At 43.1% G+C, this 22,585-nt stretch overlaps 1 protein-coding gene across 4 annotated transcripts in view; it reads left to right on the forward strand.

The window, feature by feature from the left end:
- The first annotated feature begins 1,609 nt into the window (after positions 1-1,609).
- Positions 1,610-22,585, forward strand: part of FGD5 (FYVE, RhoGEF and PH domain containing 5) — a 116,755-nt gene continuing 95,779 nt past the window's right edge. For 3 of the 4 annotated variants that reach the window (XM_064455788.1, XM_064455790.1, XM_064455789.1), the window contains exons 1-2: positions 1,611-1,885; positions 11,800-14,740. In XM_064455788.1, the coding sequence (XP_064311858.1) occupies positions 1,873-1,885; positions 11,800-14,740 (2,954 nt within the window). In that variant the 5' untranslated portion in view covers positions 1,611-1,872. Of the gene's footprint in view, positions 1,886-11,799; positions 14,741-22,585 lie in introns of all 4 variants that reach the window. The other variant, XM_064455791.1, reaches the window with a different exon arrangement.

Here is a 22,585-nt window from a genome sequence, read left to right on the forward strand (position 1 = left end):
CATCTGTGTCAGTCAGAGTAGTAATAAAAGAGCTGCTACTGTGATTTTATGCATCTCCAAAACCATACAGGATTGCAAATGCTTGCTTAGAGGTGTAGTGATACAACCAGGGTCCCTTAGAGGACCAGAACCCAGCATTCCTGGATACCAGCCTCAGTAGGAGAGACTAAAGCCCACAGAAAGAAGGGTTGAACTCACATTTCACTCACTGCTTGCTTTCTCTCTTCGGAGGTCTGTGCACTAATATGCAAGGCCCTCTGCACCCCATCAGTCACAGTGAGACTGATCAGGAAAAAGAGTGTTGACTATACTACAGAACATCTGCCAGCAGGATGGTGTTAGTTATTAGGTACTTTGCAAAAGCAGAACTAACAACATCTAAAATGAAGTTCTCTGGACAGTGTTAGTCCTGGTTTCTGAGGGATTCAAAATGTCAAAGTGGGTCCTGATGGCTTCACACACACCCCGGCCTAGACGCTGGGCAGGGGCAATGTGCTGCTGCTTGCCCTCCCCAGCCTGCTGGCATGCAGGGCTCTGGGATGGCTTTGAGCATCTGTCCTGACCTAGGGAGGAATGGCCCCTCCCTGATTAGGGAAGCGACCTTTGGGTCAGCTCAGCCCTCCTGGGGTTTCTTTGCTTGGGGAAAGAAATTTGCAAAGTTGTGTTTTCTTGTGTGAGCAATACCAACTCCACTGGGTAAGGTAACAGGGCTATATTATGCCACCGTTGAGAGGGAGGGCGGAATCCAGCCTTGTCTGGGGGTTAGTGCTGCTGCCAGCCTGAAAACAGGGAGAAGGGCCCAGCCACAGGATGCCTGTGTTAACTTCGTTGAGCCAGGACCTGGTTTATGGGAGAGGGGAAAGGCAGCAGTCTGGAGCTGCCTGCAACTGCTCTGAGCAAGCGTGGTTTGCATGCGAGGGACCGTCCGTGATTCCCCTGCATTCAGACACCGCTTCCAGCAGCAGGTGCTGTCGGCTCCGCAGGGATGCTCCGGGCCTGGGGAAAACGCCCGGGGCGAGTCGGGGCGGGGATGGGGGGGAGGGGAGCTTCCCCGAGCCTCGTTCCCTGGGGGTTCCGAGGCTGCGGAGGTCGTATTGCACGGAGAATGGAGCGGGGGTGTGTGTGGGAAGGATGGAGGAGAGGGTGAATGGATTGGGGAGGATGGATGGCGGGGCGCGGGGCGGGGGGGGGGCGGAGGATGAAGAGCAGGGAAAGATGGACGGGAGGAAAAGGATGAAGAAGGGGAAAAGGATGGATGGAGGTAATGGAAGGGAGAAGGGATGGAAGGAGGGAGGGGGTTGAGGAGATATGGAGGGAGGGAAGAAGGCGGGAGAAGGAACGGGAAGAGGGGGACCAATGAGGGTGCAAAGCGGGACCAAGGACGGTGGAAAGGGAGTGGGGAACAAGAAAGGGGGGGGGGACACGCGGAAGGGGGGCCGAAGGACAGGGTAACCCGCTGCGCCTTTAAATGTTGGCGCCCTTGGGCAGCTGTGCCGCGGCTGCCGCCGGGCTCGCTCCTAGGCGGGGGATGCTTGCGCGGAGCCGGCCCGGCGCGCCCCGCCCCGCCCGGCCCCGCCCGGCCCAGCCCCGCGCGCCGCCGGCCGTGCGGGGCCCCGGCGCCGGCCGCCGCCACCGCCCCCCGACGGGCCGCGCGCGGGGCAGGGCGGAGGCGCGCCGCGGCGCTGACCGCCCCCGAGCCGGCACCGCCGTCTGCCCAGCCCGCCGCTCCGGGTCCCGCTGCCCCGCCTGCGCTCCCATGCCCCCGGAGGGGCTGTAGGGCCGGGCGCGCCCGCGAGGGGCGAAGGCGGCGGCCGTCCCCCGGGTCATGCTCTGAGCGCCCGGGGCAGCCAGCGAGCAAAGTTGCGGTGGAAGATGAACAACGCCGGTAAGTGTGCGGGTCCGCCGGGATGGCTGTCCGCCTCCGGACATCTTTTCCCCGGGGTCGCCAAACGCCGGGCGGGCTTCCTTCCTCCGGTGCCGGCGCCCTCCTTCGCTTGGGCCGGCACACCCCGCTTCCGGGGCCAACACCGCCGGGACGGCACCCCCGGCCAGGCGTTGCTCCTCCGGGGCTTGCACCCCTCCCCAGTCCCGGCATCCCTCCTTCGGGGTCGGCAGCTCCTGGGCCGTGCCACTGGGGCTGGCACCTCTCCGTCCAGGGCTGGCCCTCCTCTTCCCCCCACCCCGGCAGGTGCTCACTGGCTCCCCGCGGGGGGTCGTGCATGCCCCGTCGCTGCCCCCGCCGGGACAGGGACGAGCAGCAAGCCCCGACGAGGCGGGGGGTTCCGGGGACAACCAGACTGGCAGATCGGGAGGGCCGCGGCTCTACACCCACTCGTCCCTCGGACACACTCAGCCCTTCACAAAGCCCCTAGGAAATTTGCTGTGACTTTCTTTCCGAAAGTCTGTTTTTGGGGGAGGAATGGCTTTTGCAGAATTTTTTTCCAAGGCAATCCCAAACCCTTCCTCCTTCCTTCTGTTAACTTCACAGAATCTTTCCGTGATGGAAACTGGGAAGGTGAAAGAGACAGGATGAGAAGGGAACACATACAAAAGACAAGGCATTCAACAGTTAAACATTAAACGAAGTCACTGGAAAATTGGGGCAAACTTTAAATTCTCCGCTAACACTTTGACTTTCAAGGGCGAGGCGTGTGTGTAAAAAACCCAAAACAATCCAGGAAACAATTATTACTAACTCCAGAGTTATTTGGAAAAATCTAATGCTGCATCTAGAATTAAAGAGGAAGAGAAACAGTCCCTTTGTGTTAGCCCTAAAATTTTCCACTGTGTTTCCTTGTTCCAGAAGGTGAACGTTGCTGGGCACCTCACTTGCATGGGTACATCCTGAAGCCCATAGTTTTCTCCACTAGATACCTTGCCCTAGAACTGTTATGTGTTGGGAAATTGTGAATCATTGTTTGCCAAAGCACAGGAACATAGGATTGGAAAGGATCTTCTAGGTCAAACAGCCTTCTGCTGTTGTATCAGCATGTCACACCACTCTGCTGAGTTTAAAGCAAAAGGTTCTCTTTTCCATTGGAGCGGGGAGTGACACACTCTCATACCCCAAAAGTGGTGACCTTTCCATTCTATTTTCTGATCCTGTCTGGACTGGACTCTGTCCCTCCCAGGAGACAAACTCATTTGAAAGTTAAGTGAGCCAGCCAAAAATTGCTTTAGCCATGATGCTCCAACCTCTCTTTCTTCATCTCTCCATTATTTAAAACAGACTGGCTCTAATCTGATCCTGCTGTCAGTGGAAGAGCAGTGTACGGAATATCATATGTATCCGTTTGTAAAGACATAAATTTTATTAGCAGTTTTTATTTTTCAGGAATGTAGAACTGAATGGGACTACCTTTGTTACCAAAAGCAGTACCTATTGTTACAGAACACAAGGTCATATTATTCCTTTTATTAATTCATCAAATTATATCTTAAACCAAAACTTCTTAGGTAGCTCCCCTGCTATTCCTCTCCCAAAACTAAGAACCTCTTACCATTGCCAGTTCTTCTAGTTTCCAGACTAGATTCATCGCCATTTATTCTTGTGATTACATTGTCCTTTTGCTTAAAAATAGTTCTTTTCCTCCTCTGGTGTTTACCTCCAGGTTGTATTTATAGAGTGCTCATATCCCTTCTCAGCCTTTGTTTTGTACATTCACACAATGCAAGGAATGTCTCTCCCATCAGTGCAAAACAGAACTTCCTACTGAATCTGAAGGAGAGGGACATTTATTAACTGGAACAACTCAGGGACTGGCATTAGCAATCTTTGTATTACAGTAAGTAATACACAGCACTAGTTATCAGTCTCGTATGTGCAGGCATATATGGCAGCCTTGATCCCACAGAAGTTAAAATAACGGCAGACAGAAAACAGGAAGGGAGATATGGATTATCCTGAGAGATGCGGAACTGATGTGAAAAGAAAGATGAAGCAATCCACCCAAGGTCACAGGAAATCTGTGGTAAGAGACAAGAGACAGACCCCCATCTCCCAACCTCCAACATAGGACCTGCCAGCCTCTAAGTACCGATTTGATTGCCAGGCGCTGAAATGATGCTGCCCATAGGAAGAATGTAGAGATGTTAGACTCCAGATTGTTCAGAGGTGTAAGCAGACTATATATTCTATCAGCCGCTACTGAAAGTGATATAGGAATAGTTGCCATATGTACCTGTCAGAGAATTTTAACCAACATCATCTTTGGCTCCTAGGAAGCAATATAAGATACAACAGGTGAATGTAAGCTGTCTGCTGCAGTGTGAACTTCCTCTTGTAAAATCACAGCCGAATGGGAAACATCACAAATGCTTACAGTTACATCAGAAAGAAATATATGCCAGTAGTTTAGAATCAAGATTATTTAGTTGTCATATACATGTGGTTTTTCATAGTCAGGTCCCCCAGCCTTACCAAGACTTGTATGTACAGTCTGCTAGAGACAGTGGAAATGCTGGAGAATTTTCAGGATCAAGATTTTTTGGTGTTGAAATTCATCCTTTTCTGATTATATTGTCTTAGATTTTTTCCCCTTTCCCAGCAGTGTTTCTCTGTGGGATGTTATGCTGTTGTATTATATTTACAGATGGCTGCAATAAAGTTATATACTAAGAGAAGTTTGTAAGCTATTGATCTGCTATCCCAGAGTCATAATGCATTGATCTAATCATAGACGATAGATTCCAGTAACTGTACAGAACAGCATTTTATTTCTGCAGTGGGATGTGCTCTGACAGCCCAGCTGTTAATATTTCAGTTAAGATTTGTAAGAAGACAAAATTCCTATGGGATAGTTACTACTGGCTTTAGGTTTGTCTTCATGCTAGGGCAGCCTTTGTGCTATATACAGAGTACTTTTGATCACACATTTGAAGAACATACACTGACAGGAGAGGACAGATGTTTTTCAAAAGTATCAGACTTATGCAGAAGCTGAAATACTGTTCTCATAAATGTCTGAGGCATATAGGAGCCAGTGACCTGCTGGCTTTGAAGAGGACCTCCCTCAGACCTCAAGTGCCTACAGCCCCAGATCTCAGAAGACACATAAGTATCTAAGTGCTGTTCAAGTCAAGGTGGGAGCTGATACCTAAACCTGGACTGAGGTCCCATTTGGAAGGAAGACTTGCACTCCTATGTCACTAGAACGTCCTAGTCTAACTTTTCCATTTCAAGCGACACCCATGCAACTGTTTTCATTCCTTATGTAACTTTTGTCACTTCAAACTTTTCTCTGATTGTGTGAAATAAGTGATGCATTTACATACTGTAAACCAAAGAGAACTACTTTGCAGTGAATATTGCAGAATTAATGACATCTCGGTTATTTACAGTACATCCTGGGGTCCTACCAGTGACATCACTGGTGTTTTATGAGTTGAACCTCTCAAAGGGATTATTGTTTCCTTGTAAATCATGCTACCTCATTTATTTAATCTCCAACATATTGAAGCAGGTTAGACAGTTTATGCTGGGTACTTAATTCAGAATGACATTAAAATGGCTTATCTACATAGGCAGCTTAAACACACCCTCACTGTCTGACCTGGACAGCTGGCAGAACTGTAATTACAGGTTGGAACCTACAGCTTCCTGTACTGGAAATGTAATAAATGACTTTTAGGAGACTCTGCACTGGGCTTGCCTTACATTCCTGGCAGCACTACTATAGTGGTTGGTGCCCATGTTCTGGCCAGGTCCAAAGCCAGCTCTTCATCTGCAAAGAAGAGCTGTCTGTTTAACTTACAGTGAAGCTCCATGTGTTATTTTGATAGGAAGCTCTGTGCACCATTCCCTCAGAGCAATATCTTCTCTAAGGAGTAAGCACTGTGGTCAAAATATAAACCCATGTATTAGACAAGCTGAAACAGACACAGGTACAGGATTTCCTCTCTGTCCTGCTTTGTAAGAATTTGGTGTGGTTTTGGTAGCTGAGGTGTGGAAACTTCTACCTGTGACTGTACAGTGCAGTCACACTGTTTCCATGAGGTTTTTGGGTTTGTGCAGCCCTTGGCACACCTTTTGTCTACGGTATGAGCTCTTAGACAGCACTGTTATTCTTTGATGTGAGAGGGAGCATGAGCATGATGACTGCTTGTTTGGGATAGGTTCTTTGTTGTTTCATGTCATTGCCTAGTTCATAAAATAGAAATGCTACCATGAACTTCCTGGTTCAAATAATTTTTATGTCTATAATAGTGTTTCAGCAAGTGGCATGTAAATGAATTCCTATATTTACTGCTATTCTTATGGTTGCTTATTCTCATTTCCTCCATAGTGGGACTTTGCTTGATTCAAATGGGGAATTTGATCCCAGTCTTTGGAAGAAGTTACAGATTTGCTTGATAAAGGCAACTGTATAGATGCAAAGACATACACTGATGTCTGTGTAGTATTTTAGTAGTGCATTCTGATTCAAGAGAAAAGCATTTATATAACAGAAATAAAGTCTCGGTTAATTAGGCTGAGGACTGGCTAATCGGCAGTAGCAAAACTCTGTAGTAGTTATCTCTCTAACATTGGTGGTATGCGTAGTTCTGGGGCCAGGATTTTGTTGATACTGTCCAACATTTTCCTTGGTACGAAAGCAAACAGAGAAGTATCAGATGGCAAAAGTTCTCTTCATAATGTAAAGATTGGTGAAAGGGTAATTAACAAAGTAGGCAAGGCAGTTATTTAAACAGATCTGAATCATTAAGTTGGATCCATTCAAACAAATTACACTTAATGCATGTTATAAAGCTATCAGTTTAGAGACAATGAACAGGCAACACAGCCTTGGGAATGATTTAGAGGTCGTCATGGACAAGCAACTCAACCAGATACAGTAGCAAGCTAATGGAGAATGGTAAGAACTGAGTCTAAGAAACAACTGGATTCTGTAGACGGCATTGGCAGTACCCAGTGTGGAGTTCTTCCCATAGGTCTGCCCCATGTATTTTATGGGGGTTATTGGAAAATTGGCAAAGGTTCAGAAAAAAAATCCATAAGAAAACACTCCAGGAAGGGCGAAATTGTCCTACTGCAAAGATTTAATGAGTTCATTTGTTCAGTTTACCGAAAAGAAGAATGTATGAGGACATAGCTGTAGAGAAGTAGATGTCTTCCCTAGAGCAATATTGAATAATAAATGGGTCTTTAACCCAGTGGAAAAACAATAACAAATGCTGGAGATAGAAGCTGGAGATAGAAGCCAGGCAGCACTAACTGGATAAAAGGTCTTTATTTTTAAAATGAGCAATTCATTACAGGAATAAGATAAGGATGATGCTAAGGTATATAGTCCACCTTTTGCTGACTTCAGACCAAAGCCTTCTAGAGGACAAGTTTTAACTTTATTCTGATATAGCTGAGTGGAATCATACAGCTCCTGCAGAGCTGAACAAGACTTTCTGATGCCCTTGTCTGGATATTCTCCTTCTACCTCCTGTTTCTCAGGCACTTGCCACCTGTGGATTTCAATCCCTTCCTCCTGGGCAGAAGCAGTGACAAACAGGACTTGCATGCATTGGTTTTCATTGGGATTCTAGGTTTGGTGCAGTCTCATCCCACTGTTGCAATGTGGTCCCTCCACCTGCATTGTCACTTCCATCCAAAAGCTCTGCTGATCCCTGAACTATGCAGTGCATCTCTGTCCTCAATGTCTCTCCTATTTTAACATATGTCTGAGCTGAATTAATGCCAAAGACATGAAGAAAACACAGGTCCACAAAAGTGCGGTGGTCAGAAAAAGCTACTTCCAACATTTTAAATTGTGGCACCAGCCAAGACTGGAACTGGTATCTGCACTGTGGAGCTAAGTAATTTATTGGGCCACCATCAAAGACCAGGGGCCTGGGACATGTCTACAAATATCCCTGCAAAAGTGAAACCTCAGTGTTTAATTAGGCCTTCACCCCAAAGACAGCTGCTTCATGGGGGCTGGTGGTATTGGTAGGTATAAGCCTTCATTACATTCTAGCCTAATTCCTAAATCTGGAGGACATTTGAAAGTGGGTAGTTGCAGTGTTTCAGGCAATACCCCACTATAAAATGTTTATTCTTTCAAAGAAACACTTGAACAGTGAAGGCTCTACAGGTTGATTGCCGTTCCGGGAGAGCTGCTAGCCTACTGTTCACTGCTTAGAAACTTGGAAGGGAGGAGAGTAATGTAGTTTCATATGGGCCATGGCAGGAGTGAAACCATGCTGAAATGCAGGTTTGCCTGAAGGAAGGTGGGTTAAGAGAGGAAGCGGTCCTTGTCAGTACAAGGAAGCATCGAACAATAAGGGGAGGAGCAGGTTAAAGAAATTCCTATTCCCCAAGAGTTTCCTTTTAAGCACAAGGTGGGTGTGTCTCCCTCCAACATAAAACACATCTTAAAATAAACATGCACAATTATTTGTGAACATACACATTCCTTATGGTGCAATGTTGTTTAGTGTCCATTTAGAAGTTACAGCCAGAACCTTTCAAGTGGCTCAGACAGCAAAGGAAGCAGAATGAAATTGTCCTGATAAATGGCAAACAGTGGTGCTTTCTTTTCAGTGATTGTTTGGGTTATTTTTTAAACAAACACTTGTACTCCTCCCACTGCCTCCCCCCACCCGCAAAAAAAAAAAAAAAAATTGTTTAAGGAGCCTTGTGAAAGGCAAGATCAACACACAGAGCAGTTAGGAAAAAACTATGGAAGGAATCAGTAGTGACCAGTAGCTGGCACAAGTGGGTAAGAGTAGAACATCACAATGCCTATTATTACCATACTATGAATGGGGTCTGTTACCATAAATTCTCTTCCACTAGCAATGTTACTGAAGGTAGCAGAAGGAAAAACTAAAGATTACTTGATTCCTTTTGCTAACACTGAAGGGAAGGTGGGTAACTGTGTTTAAGCTTTTTTTTTTTTTTTTTTAAAGTGGGTGTTTGCATGGTTATTTTACGTAAAGAAAATGAGTCCATTACATTATTTTATTTCAAATTTGTTGTAAGGCAAAGCTTGGGAGATCCTGGCATTCTCTACAGTCTCTACAGTCCAGTCTTTTTATCATTACTCAGTGTTTCAGTATAGTACTCCATTTGTACGGAGTAGGTATATTTGTGTCCTACTCTTGTGTAGACATTACTAGGAAAAGCCAGACACTGCAGGAAGAGGTATACCTCCAAAGTGATGTTTCTTCTGTGGAGTTAGTCCTAAGAATATGTCATTATGGGGGTAAGGGGTCCATTGCTGGTTTCTGGTGGGAAAGGTTAAGGACTTGGTTTTAGTTAATAAAAATTTCATGCATTTTACTACCAGAAAGTTAGTTTAGGATGTTCAGTTGTTGCAATAACTGATTTAAAAATCCAAAGGTAGATTTGGTGGGGAGCCAGGCTTACAAGATATCAACCCACATCTATTCCCTCCCTGTTTTTAACTGGAAACAGTTTTCAGTGCTCTGCAGCCTTCAGATGCTGCCGTCTTGCTGCTGGCTGAAACAGAAGCAATGGTACTTCGGCAACGGTGAAGTGTTTGGCAGATAACGTTTCAGAAATAATCTGGAGGGAAAGATTAGGTACGCGTACTGTGATGTCAGTAATTAGACAGATGCCCTGCAGCTCAAAGCAGCAGTGGATACTGTGAAACAAGAGTACACACTATAGTAACGGGAACTGGTGAATATGCAGTTCTCTCTCCTTCTTTTTCCACAAGTTGTTTTAAGTCTCCCACACATGAAGCTGGTTCGGATAAAACCCCAGATAAAGAATAATCGTAATCAGTTCATGCAATAAGGCACCGATTAGAACAGACTTCTCACTTTTTTGGGCTGAGCTGAGATCACTGACTCAGTTTTGAACTTAGATTAAATCTCTCTGGTGTCTCATAATTCTAGCAAGACTGTTTTCTGACTACATCAGAATGCCAAATTGTTAGAATCTTCCTGAGTATTGGAAGAAATTTCAGCAAGGTTAAGATCAGAAGAAACAGCCTCTTGTACCTCCCAGAGACCAACCAAACAAATATGCCAATATTAGTTCAAAACAAATTACTTCAGTTGGACTAAGATATCAATAAGAAAAGTACTGTGACACCAAATATCAGAACAATCAGAGAATATTTTTAAGCAGTTTGCATTCAGTTTTACTTTATTCTCAGTATGGTGCACAGCTGAATTTTAATTGTCTTCACTTTGAGGTGTCAAAAGTCTGCATTCCAGAATACTCAAAATATAACAGCACAGTAGCTACACTTCCTGAAACTTGTACCATGATTTAGGATAGGATTTTGCATAGGAACCATGTCCCAGATGGTGTGTCCTGAGATGCTGTTCCCTTATTTCCTGTGTGTAGGGCATGAAGATTTTGCACAAAGAATTGTTCCTTTCTCCTTCATGGTGAAATAGTCTGTCACGTGCTTTTCCTTACAGTGGAGAGGCCCCCTTTTTCCATGAGAATGTGTTAATTAAAATTATAAAAAGAATTAGAGATTTCTGATTGATTAACCATGTAATTACACATTGATGGCTAGGAAACATTAGTAAGAGCAAAACCCATCTCTTACTACCATCTGTAACCATTTGGTGTGCTGGCTTCTTCACACCACGTACTTCATCTCATCTAAAATCTCATGGAGGAGGATCCCTATTGTTGCCTATTTATTCAGCCTTTCAGCATTTCATTTAGTTATTTAAAGTATATTAATTTCAGGACCAAGACAGCTGGAAATGGCTGTGGCATGTAAACTGTACTGTGTGTAAAATGGCCATATATGACTTAATTCTTCTAGCTTCAATCTAGTTTATTGTTGATCTGCTTGAATTCCCCTACACATGTGTCAGCACTTCCACTAGAAATAGTTTAGAAAACATGGCTGGCCCTGCTTTGCAAGATAATTCACTTTTTTAAAGTACATTTTGATGTTCAGAGAAGATTGTACCTGCATGGGGTTCTGGCATTTACAGGAGGATGGAGGATCTTTTGATTAAAGAAGGGGCTGAAGAAGCTGTACACTGAAAACTGAACTTAAGTTTAAACCAGTAACTCTCTTCCTGTTTTGGGTTGAAGTATTTCCTTCAGTGCGTTATAGCTCAGCTGCATAATCAATGTAAAGTATTAGCCAAGCTTTTAGCAAACCATCTTATCCCTCATGATTACGTTGTTTGTCAAACAAAATGTAACTCCATATTTTGTTATCATGGTAATGGCTGATGGGAAGACTGTGTGTCTGGGCACCAAGTGTTTGCTTCAGTTTGGCTGAGTTGAGTTAAACCTTGATCTTTGGTAAGCTTAATTTTGTTCAATGCTGAAATTCTGCAAACTACACATTGAAACTAAAATCATTGCTACAAAGTGTTTGTACTGTGTTAAATGAACAGCTAATATGGCTGAAAGGCATTTCTTTCATTGCAGTGAAACACTTCATCATTGAATCAGTGTTCATACTTAATCTTAGGGCAAACAGATTTCTGGGGCTGAATCAAAAGGTTTTATTATTAGTACTTCTGAGTGCAAGAGGTGTTACCCATCTGTGGGTATCTGTGTATGATACGCCCTTGGCTCTGCAGCTGTACATCTTTCTCTCCCCAGGTGTGCTAGGGCTGCATCTAGTTCAGTTTTGACCTTAAACCATGTTCCCTGGAATAGCTACAGTGCCACGTGGAAGCACAGTGCATATGCTTTGCTCCTTGAGTTCTCTTTTCAGAGCTGAGCCTTTTATTGGCCGAACTACTTCTGTATTAGAAGTCACTGGTATAAGATGAAGTCTTCTGTAGGATATATTCTGCTGGCTTTAATAAGAAACCTAGATGACTAACATGGCTTTTCTCTCTTTTCTCCAGAAATCACAAAGCCACCACTAGCGCCGAAACCAAAGATTACTGGTCATCTTTCTCCAGTAGCTGTCTCCAAATTTTCTTCTTCACTGCCAAGGGCTGATATTCTTCATAACCCGAGCTCTATGTCTAGGGGTCCCAAACCACCTATTGCTCCTAAGCCAAAATTCTCAGCTGACACTGAGGGCAAATCCAGTGTTTATACCAACAATAACTTAAATATATGCTCAAATGGGAAACTGGTATGTCTTGATGCAGAGCTGTATGAAGGAAATCAGTGCAATGCTGATTGCCTAGAATCTGAGGCAGATAATGAATACATTGTTGTTCCTGAAGCTCAGCTGACCAGCAAAGACTGTAATGACTTGGAACATGAGCATGATCAGAACCTAGATTCCTCTGTGGAAAATGAAGTATCGGAAGCTCCAGAAGAGGTAGAGAAGGAAGAGGATAACGTTGCTAATGATGAGGATACCAGTTATCGAGAAGTCTCTGAAGATGACCACCATAACTCTTCAGATATTGCTGAACCAATGGAACCAGACTCTGAAGAGTCAGCTGGAGACTGTGACCTGTCTGAAGCACTTTGTGAGGAGCCCTCAGATGCCCCTGATGGGGATAATGATGCTTCCCAGAATGTAGATGAAGACGAGGATGTTGTAGGTGATTGTAGTGAAACCAAAAACAAGGAGGGAACTTCTAACAACCTGGAACTGTTTAAGGACAATAGTGATTGTAAGACTGACAGTGATAACGTTTTGAATAGAGATGAGGAACTAATGGATGATATCTGTGAAGATACCATTGTAATGCCACTACTGACAGATAAATCAATCCCAGGTTCTGAGAAGGCAGGGCAGGAGGAAGAGGAACTGCCTGAGACTTTAGAAAAGGGAGGTGGGTGTCTAGCACATGATGGTGACCACAGTGCACATGCAGAGCTTGATTTGAACATGGAAGGGGAGTTAGAAAATTATGACTGTGCAAGCCCTGACATGCTGCCCAATGAGGCCAGTGAAGAAGCGGCTCCTGGCTTAGAATTGTGTGAAGATGAACCCAGTGCTGAAAATAGAGAGTCCATCCATCAAGCAGCAGCTGAAGAGGAGGAAGCAGACTCAGATGAGCACAATAATACAAACACAGGAAATGCCAGTGATGGCTGCCAGATCACTGAGAGGAGAGGTGAGGAGAAGACATCAGAGGTAGCCTGTGAAGCAAGCAAAGACTCTGGGAAAGGGGAAGAAGAAACTGTGAATGCAGAGAATATGGATGATGGCTGTCAAATTGCTCCTTATGAGAATGAATGTGGTGAGGAAATACCCATGGAACATTCAGATGAGAACCTTCAAACAGAAGGGACCTTTCTGGATGAAGATGGTGTGATCTCTGATAGTCTACCTAGTAGTCCAGGGATGGAGCCAGAGCTGGAAGATGTGACTGTTGAAGAGCATAGTGAAAGTATTGTGGAAACCCTTAAGTCAGATGAGCTGCAACTTGAAGACAATGAGGTGGATGCAAACAGCCTCAGCAAAAGTGGCCCAAGTCCACCTCAACAAGTCCCACTTAAGGAAGAGTTAGAAGTCCATAAGCATGGCAAAATGAATGTAGACTGTGGGACCAAACATGTCTTGCATGAAGATCTAGCAGTCCCTGAAGTGGTTGTTGTGCCTGAAGAATCAGAGGAAAGAGAAACTAGCAGTGATGCCCTAGATGACCCATATGTCCTTCCTGCAGAAAATGAAATTGCCCATGATGGGCAGACTGATTTAGCAGCTGATCACAGTAAAATGGGTGAATTAGGCATAGATGGTGAAAACAACTTGCTGCCCATTGATCGTAAAAGCATTGTCACGAGAACACGGTCGCTGTCTGGGAAAATGCCGGGCTATGTCCCAGAAACAGTTCCAGAAGAAACTGGACCTGAAACTGATTTACCATCTTCCCACAATGGCTCTGGGACAGAAGATTTAGGCAATAATTTATTTTCAGCAGAAGGAAAACCAATGGAAGCCAACAGGGCATTACCAACCAAGTCAAGACGTTTCATTTTATATCCTCGATCTTACTCTGTTGAAGGGAGAGAGATACCTGTCTCTGTTTACAGGGAAGGTGATAGCTGTATACTGGATGATGGTAGAATAAAAAGGACAGAAGACAACTTATCTTTGCCTTGTGTCAATGGTTCATCAGGTGGTTTTTCCCAGAGAAATAATTTTTCGTCATGTGGCATATCTACTCCATCCTCAGTAGTTGATATACCACCTCCTTTTGAACTTGCCTACATCACCAAAAAGCCAATCACTAAAAGTTCCCCTTCACTTTTGATAGAGAATGACTCACCTGATAAGTATTCCAAGAAAAAGAAATCTTCCTTTAAGAGGTTCCTCACTCTAAAATTCAAGAAGAAAACTGAAAGTAAAGTCCATGTAGATGTTAATGTTTCCTCTTCAAGGTCCTCATCAGAGTCTAGCTATCATGGGCCTCCGAGGCTGATGGAGCTGGACAGGAGGAGCCTAAGTAGCTCACCTCAACTAAAATCGCATGTGGGGAAGCTCCGTGCATCTGAGTCTCCCTCAGCTGTTCTTTTCTATAAGGATGGGAAAAGAAAAGGAACGCCCAAGTCTTTCAGCAGGAGTGTGTCAAGGGTGGAGTCCTTTGAGGACCGGTCCAGACCTCCTTTCATGCCACTCCCATTAACGAAACCGAGATCCATTTCTTTTCCCAACGCCGACACATCTGACTATGAGAACATTCCTGCTATGAGCTCTGACTATGAAAACATACAAATTCCTCCTCGAAGATCCACCAGAGCAGGAACTTTTACCGAGTTTTTTGAAGACCCTAGCAGGGCATTATCTGCTGCTAATGAGAATGACGGCTATGTGGATATGAGCAGCTTCACTGGCTTTGAGAACAAGCAACAAACCACAGACCAGGAAACAGAAAGGTACTGTAGTAAATTATTATGTAAGACCTGCTAGCCTTGGACAAACAGGCAAGACCTCCCCTGCTAGATATTGTAAGCAGATCCTCCATGTTGCTTGGCTTATACCCCCTCTCAGGAAATGCTTACAAGAAAGATTGGAAGAATACAGCATAGGCTTTTACCAGTTGAAAAAAAAAGACACCAAATTAACCTTTTACCTTGCAAATGTATACTAGAAAGTCCAGTGGATCTGGATCCTATGGTTTACATATACAAACCAAAGAACATTTAAAAGTATTTGGTTTATCCAATGGGTCTAATTTTTGTGGCTTGAGGGGGTGGGGAGAGCTTGCTTTGTTCTTCAGTAAGAAAGGTGTCTGACTTCTTGACTGAATGAAAAGAGAGCCTATTTGCTGGAAGGAGTCCTGCTTCCTTTTTTCATTTCTGTCAATTTCTCAAAGCAACAATATATATATATAATTTATCTTACAAAGTACATCAATTAAGTATAGACCAGAAAATACCAAATCATTAACTAATCAGACTAGACAATTCATTTTAAAAGTTGCTTCAAAGCCTATCATTATGGCCCTTTGACAGGGGGCTGCTGATTTATAAATAAATTAGCTCTGTCTGAAGTCATATGCACTACTAACATTAATAACAATCTTTCATCCCTTTCCATTAGATTATTTGCAAACAAGAAAATGTCCTTTTCATAGTTACATAGGAGCAATGCACTCAAGACCTTTGAATCTGAATCTGTCATCAGATTATAGCATACAATCAGTGGAGTGCAGAGGTGTAAATAAGAGTGTTTTCCATTAAGTTCATATTAAACAGGTAATGAGAAAACAAGGTGTGAAGTAAATGAATGAAAAGGAATGTCTTTAATGCAGTTGCATCTTTTTTTAGAGCCATGTGAAAAAGATAAACACCTTAAAAGCAAGGTATTCCTGTCCATTTTCATTAATCATTCTCATTCTAAAGATTTAATACCGTTTCTTTGCAACATTTATATCGTCTGGTCCTCTCCCCTGTCATTGTGAATGGAACAAACCACGGGCATTTCACACATCCCTCTTTTGATATTTCAGGCTTGGGGAGTAAAATAACTTTTCTTTAACACCTCTGAAGGAGTCTTGCAAACCATTTCTAAGACAAGAATGACGTACAGTGCTTTGTCTTTCTGAGAGAGGTGAGAATTGGCAGGGGTGGGGGAGGTGAGTACTACATGGGGAAAGAGATTCCATCAATGCTTAAGCTGTGCATCCAAACCTGCCTAAAGCTGAGGGGTCTGGGACACAGCCATGTAGTGTAGCTCTTTGGAAGTGTTGGCTGCCTACAGTGTTGGGAGACCCAGTGGTGGTGGCACTGGGACATGGTGGAGTACAGTGCAACTTCACAATGCACACAGCCACATCCCCAGAGCAGTGCTCAGCAGAAGCTGTGTTAGCACGGCCCGATGGCCCGTTAGTCACACTGCTTTCAACGGTTTGCATTGCACCCAGCACACTGACGTTTGCTCTTGGAAAAGCTGGCCAGTTCTTTGTATCCATGAAACGCCGCCCATTTTAGGTAGTTCTTGAAGAACCAAGTTAAAAATATTAAAACTACGTCAATTACTGTGACTTGGGCCCATTTATGAACTTCCTGTGGAAGCCTGTTGTTTCAAAGGGAGAGCCAATCCAAACTGGTTCAGGAAGTCTCAAGGTCAAGGCGTGAACATAATTTTTCAGTCTGCTGCTTGTTGTGCATGCATTTTTTGCTGTTGGGGGAGAAATGAAGGCTAGGCTCCTGAACAACCACTTTATCAAGATAACCAGGGTGGAGGGGAAGAGCTTCAGGCAGACAGCAATATACATACATTGCTGCTGAGACAGGTAGTATTTGCTATATTTGTCAGGATGTTTTGGACAAAGACATACCTGAAAAGCTCTGATTAAATGTAAATTGGTAATACACATCCAATGGCATAATACACGTGGAGAAACAGTGTATGATCTAATCATAAAGCAAAGTAAATCGTACATGTACATGAACCTATTTACACATGCATGCATGATGTATGGACATGGATGTTTTACATCCTGCTAAAGCAGTTCTACCTAAAATAAATCTCAATGGATTTAAACTTTCTTACATGAATACCTATCAAACACAGCTCTATGACAACCACACAGGGATTAAAATTACTTTGAACTCCAGCCTCTTCATATCCTGAGGCTTATTTCAACCATTCGAGAGTACAAGTGTGTGGATTAAACCCTTGCAATATGTGAGACTTGAGCCCATGAACTTCTCTTTGGTGGATTCACCTGCAGATCACTGGTAATTAGCATCTGCTGGTACCTTATGGAATTGTTACATTTTGACGAATGGCCAAGTAGAACTCTCTTATTACATTCTAGAGAACAGAATGTGAGAGTGCTATAAAAGATTATTATAATCTGGGAATGTCCACTACTGTGTGAGACTGGGGACAAGCAGGGCAGGAGGGGAGCTTACAGAAGGTGACAGATGAGAAGATTCACTGTTTAATTTTCTTGCTTAAAAGGAAGGACCATGTGGAGTAGATTTAAAACAATAATTTCTAATTAGAAGCAATCACATTTGTAGAAAAAGTCCAATAACAAAACTGTTCTAGAAATATATCTTAACTTAGAATTACCATTGTCAGAATAGAACTGGGAATATTGTCCCCTGAAGGGCTGTTATTGTGTATTCCCAAAATTTAGCTATCTGGTATTAATGATTAAACTCGGATTTGGTGTATGACAGTATAGATCATCATTAGCCTCTGTACAGTGTACAAATAATGGGACATAAGTGGAATTGGACAAAATTCCCCTGATCTTTCCACAGTCCGCATAGCCTGAATCAGACTCAATTTTCTTTTGCTTTTGAAAAGTCACTTTCTAGCCTCTTTTTTCTGACTACAAAGTGCAAAGCATCACAAACCAATTGTTCAGGCTGAAAGCGAAAGACAGCTGCGCCCCACCTCTGGGACAGTACACTGTAACCTATAGCATTGCCTTGACCATCACCAGCTGTGAGTCAGAGCAATTTCATCAAAGTTACTGGCTAAACTTTCATCAGGTGAAAGACAGTTAGAATTAAAGTGTTCTGGCACATATCTTAAAGAATAGCTTCACTAACCCAGCTTGACCTTCAGAGCATCAGCTGTGCATATGGCAGTGTTACAAACATCAAGGGGATGGGAAAGAGATACCTCAAACACTCATTTCATAGCCAGCCTCAGACACTCATTTCATAGTCTACCACAGTATCACTTCCAGTGCTTTTAAGGAGAGATGGAGAGAGTTTTTCATCAGGGTTCAGATAAGGTCAGGAAGATGGCATAGGTTGGGTGTTTTCAGAATTTAATTTCCTCTTTTTGCTTTCTACTTAGAGTTCATACTTTGAATTTACCAGGTTTGCTAGGTCTCAGTCCTTCTTTCTGCTAAGATGCTCAAAATCCAGAGAAGAAAGAAGGTAGGGAGAAGAGAGGAGTAAAAGGAGTATACCTGCAGTTCCACAGCTAATCCAACTGTGATGTTGAATATTCATAAGAAATGACCTAAAACCCCATCATGTTGCTGTTACCTGTACATTCCTATATCCTTCTACATAAAATGGCCATTGATACATGCTAGAAGAACTGCATTCTTGTACTGAGCCAACAGCAGGACTTGCTCAGACTTTGGCTCTCAAGTTATTTCTTGGGGGCCAGTGTGGGGACTCCAGTCCTCTGTGCAGTTACACCAAGGCTTGTAGTAATTCCTAATAAGTCTCTAGAATTGCAGACTCATGCCTGTAAATGACTCCCAAGGCACTGACTTTCCACTACTTTTCAAGACATATAGTACCTATCAGCTTTAGTACAATCAAGAAAGCCGATCACCTCTTCAGTATCCCATTCCTTTGTAAATGTGTTTGATTCCCAAAGGATATGCTTCTTCAAGAAAAAAAATGGAGAAAAAAATTTTCTTTATTAGAAAGTCAGGAAAACAAACATGGTTTATGTGTGTCAAACAAGTGATACTGTTCCTTTTTATTGGCCAGAATGAAGCAGGAACACACAGGTGCTTAGGGACTGATACAGCAGTGCCAGCATTTGAAGTGCTAGCATGGAAGGGGATGCTTCATGGGTAAGCAGCTATGTTAAAAGCTTTGTAAGTGATCCTCTTTGCGCACAGCCATAGTCAGTGTGGGCTTCTGCCAGGCCTACATGCTAGATAACAAGGACTCTGTCAGCATAGACCAATTCCAAAGCGTATACCAAAATCACAATATAGTTAGACAGCAACAGAACCACTGGCTATGGTTGATGGACCATAGAGAATGCAAATCCTCCTCCTTTAAAATGAGAAAAATCCAGTGGATGAGCAGCTACTTCTCCCTCCAAGGAGTATTTAGCTGTCCCCTTGCCTCACCACTGGGTTCATCAACCTATGTTCTATCAAATTATGCCACTTAAGTGATTATATCCTCTCTGCTCCCTGCAGGTCATTAATCGCTGATTAGCTCCAAGACTGCAGCCAGGGACAGTCTGTATGACTGCCTATTCCCTACCCTTCTGTAACATACACACATAAAAAAAAGCTTAACAAAAGCTGAGCATAATAAACATCTTAGAACATGAATTATCTGCCTTTAAATGGTCTGAATAACGTGCTACTTAGGCCTTCATATGCCCTTATGCTTAAGGTGAAATTTAAACCATTAGAGTGAATTTCTTCCAACATAGCACATGTTTTTAACCAATAAAATCAAAATGCCATACTGCTGGCTCTCTGCTCCTTCAAATGAGGACATAAGTAAGATTAAATCACCAACTCTTAGAGAGGCACAGTGTGGTATCTAAGCACAGCGTATGAAGGATAAGGTGAAAGTCCAGAGATAATTATGTAATGGAAGCGTCAGTAGAAATAGTTCACACACCAAAATAGCAATGACCAAGAAGGACAGTGTCGTCATATTTAAAATAGTAAAAGAAATATACAGGAATATTAGATATCTTTTGTTATAATTGTGAATCAATATCATTTATAGAACCTTGAGGAAATTCACAGTGCTTTAATTTACATTAAAAACCTGTAAGTTTCCAAATAAAAAGAAGGTTCTTAGAAAACCCGATACAGCGATACTGCTAGGTTTGTCAAAGTGGCAGCATGTCAGAGGTGCTCAGATACTGCAGTGAACGACAGATGGGCAAGCAGAGAGAGATGCTTATATGGGGAGAAACACTCATGAGGATAATAAATGTATCTGATATGATTTGAGAATAACTACTGAAAGAAGAGCTCCTCTCTTTATCTGCATCTCTAACATGTTTAAAAATCCGACAAGTACTTGCTGAACAGAGGCTCAGTAGGGGTGCCAATTAACCTACAAGGCTGTTATTTAATGCTCAGAGCAGAGAGGCACAACTTGAAAGTCTGATGCATACAAGTGTAGAAGCAAATGTTCAGGACTGTTCATCTATGAAATCCAGCACAGTGAGCTGAACTAAACCTGCGTGCAACTCCACCCATTAAAGCAGGGGGAAGCTGAAGATGCTACCTCTTCATTTCTTTAAATTAACTGAATAAATCAGATTTTATTAATCAGTTTCTTCTCCCCGCTCTCCTCCATTTTCTTTTTCTTTCATTTAGTGAAGATATTTGAAACAACTTAATTTAAATTCTAAAGCAGTTCAAATAATACCCATACCACAAAGTTAATCCCCAAGCATATGACTGAAGTCTGTAAGAGTGTCTGCCTTCACATGCCTGCCGTGGGTCATAGCATTGTATACTTTTGTCATTGGCAAAAAGTTCTGGAGACAAGTATTTTGGAAGGTTGTGCCTCACATGTTTAATCTGTCATTCAAGAAAATGTAGCTATAATTGTGGTTCATAAAACAACTCTGTTCTCCCATTAGAAAAGAAACCAGAACTGTTTCTACAAGGTGGTCTGTTTACTGCTACTTCAAATTCACACATTTAAACTCATTCCAAAGTATGAAAGAGCTGGAAAGGTTTCTGCAAAGGGTATTAGAATTGTTTAGGAAGTGTCTTCACAATTGGTTAGAGATCCCTTTCATTCAAATATTAATCAGACAATCAACAAAGACTTTAAAGGATTTTACAGAAGATGGCTGAAATTGGGTCTGGCCCTGCGGATCTCTATTGCTTGTAAGCAGAAAGCACTTTTTTAATAATAAATGTTATTACTATTCTTTTCCTTTAAAGACTTTTACCCTTTAAAAAGAGCATAAGTAGGCAAAACCTTCCTCCCCTCTAGTGATCACTGGCCCCATGTGCTGTAGTCACAGATAGGTGTGTTTTTAAAAGCATACGCGAGAAAATGGGTGACAAAACGCATAGAGTAAAAGGAGATAGTCTGCATGCTAGAGAATTAATTGTAGAACTTGTGCCATCCAGTGACTATGGCTGAACTATGTAGCACTCAAAAGTCCTTAAATACAAACCACAGTCTGTTTGGAAGGTTATTGTCATTAGAACATGAACATGGAGATGCTAATTTCCTCCTACATTGAATGCAGTTACGAGTAGCTGAGATTGGCCCTCCAGTCGGTCATTCTTCCATAGGCACTTGAAGTTTGGACAGTCAGTGGAGCTAATGCTGGGGTGGAGATTTTGCCTGTGGCTCTGTCAGAAACATTGTATGCAACTCTCTGGAGTGCAGAATCAATCTTTTTGACAGGTTTCAGTGAATGCATCTTGCCAAATGCAAAAACATCTTCCCGCTACTCTATCTATTGGGATTGATATTGCATTTGGAAGGGAAGTCCCAATTTGTGACATGATTTAAAAGTGAGGCAAAGGGCAAGAGTTAAAACAGCCAGATACAGTGTTTTGACTAAAAGCCATTGACCAAGTAAGGACTTGTCAGTGTCTTCAGCGAGAAAGCAGGTAGATGTGTCCTCTGCAGTTGACCATGCTGCTTTCCCAAGTAATTCTTGTTGCAAGTTGTGTTTTCCCTGCCATTCTGGGGACATTAACACGGCAGATCCCAGCACACAACAAAGTTTTTGGGGAGATCACTGGGGGAAGGGAGCAAAAAGCCTTTCCAAGACAGTGATTGTAGCTTCACATCAGTTTTACTGTTATCGCTGAACTCCCAGCCCCAGGGAAGTGGTGGTCCTTAAATTTCTGCATTTGCTGATCCCATATACCATCTCTATTGCAGATCAAAATTTCCAAAGGAGCACTCCCTGAGGGTGTGGCAGTTTATTGTCTGTGTAGGACTTGTTTCTCCCTTGATGCCTGATTCCTGCAGCAGTTCTAGAGTGCAAAGGCTCTGTGAAAGCAAAGGAGCAGGTAGAGTGGGTCCAAGCAGGAATCATCACTTTGGCAAGGAACATAATCGCTGATCAGGAAAGGATTAGGGCTCCTTAGTAAAGTCTGATCAAGTAGCACAAGCAGGTACAACAGTGGTTTAGCATTTGAAGTGTGCTGGTATGCAGCTGGCAGGAGAATCCCAACAGCAATGACACCATGTTAATCAGCTCTGAGAAATACAGCTGTGGTATTGCATCAGATGAGCACAGTGAATGGCCACTAGAAACTCCTGAAGCCTTTCACTCCTTGGATAAATGCAATAGCAGCAATAGGTACAGCTAAAGCATCTGATTGCTTTTAATACAGATGCAACCTGTCCCTTCCATTAATAATTAATTCAGCTGAACTGTGGCCCTAAGGAAACCATAAGGCTATGGTTGTTTCTGCCTCAACAAAGAGCAAATGAGGGCAAAGAACTCTAAAGAGAGAAGCAAGAGAGTCTCATACACAAGGAGAACTTGTGAACGGAGGAGCAGCACCAGATTTCCAGATGTTTCTGACATCTTCTAGAAGATGG

This window comes from Phalacrocorax carbo, chromosome 6, assembly GCF_963921805.1.
Source record: "Phalacrocorax carbo chromosome 6, bPhaCar2.1, whole genome shotgun sequence".
Lineage (NCBI taxonomy): Eukaryota > Metazoa > Chordata > Aves > Suliformes > Phalacrocoracidae > Phalacrocorax > Phalacrocorax carbo.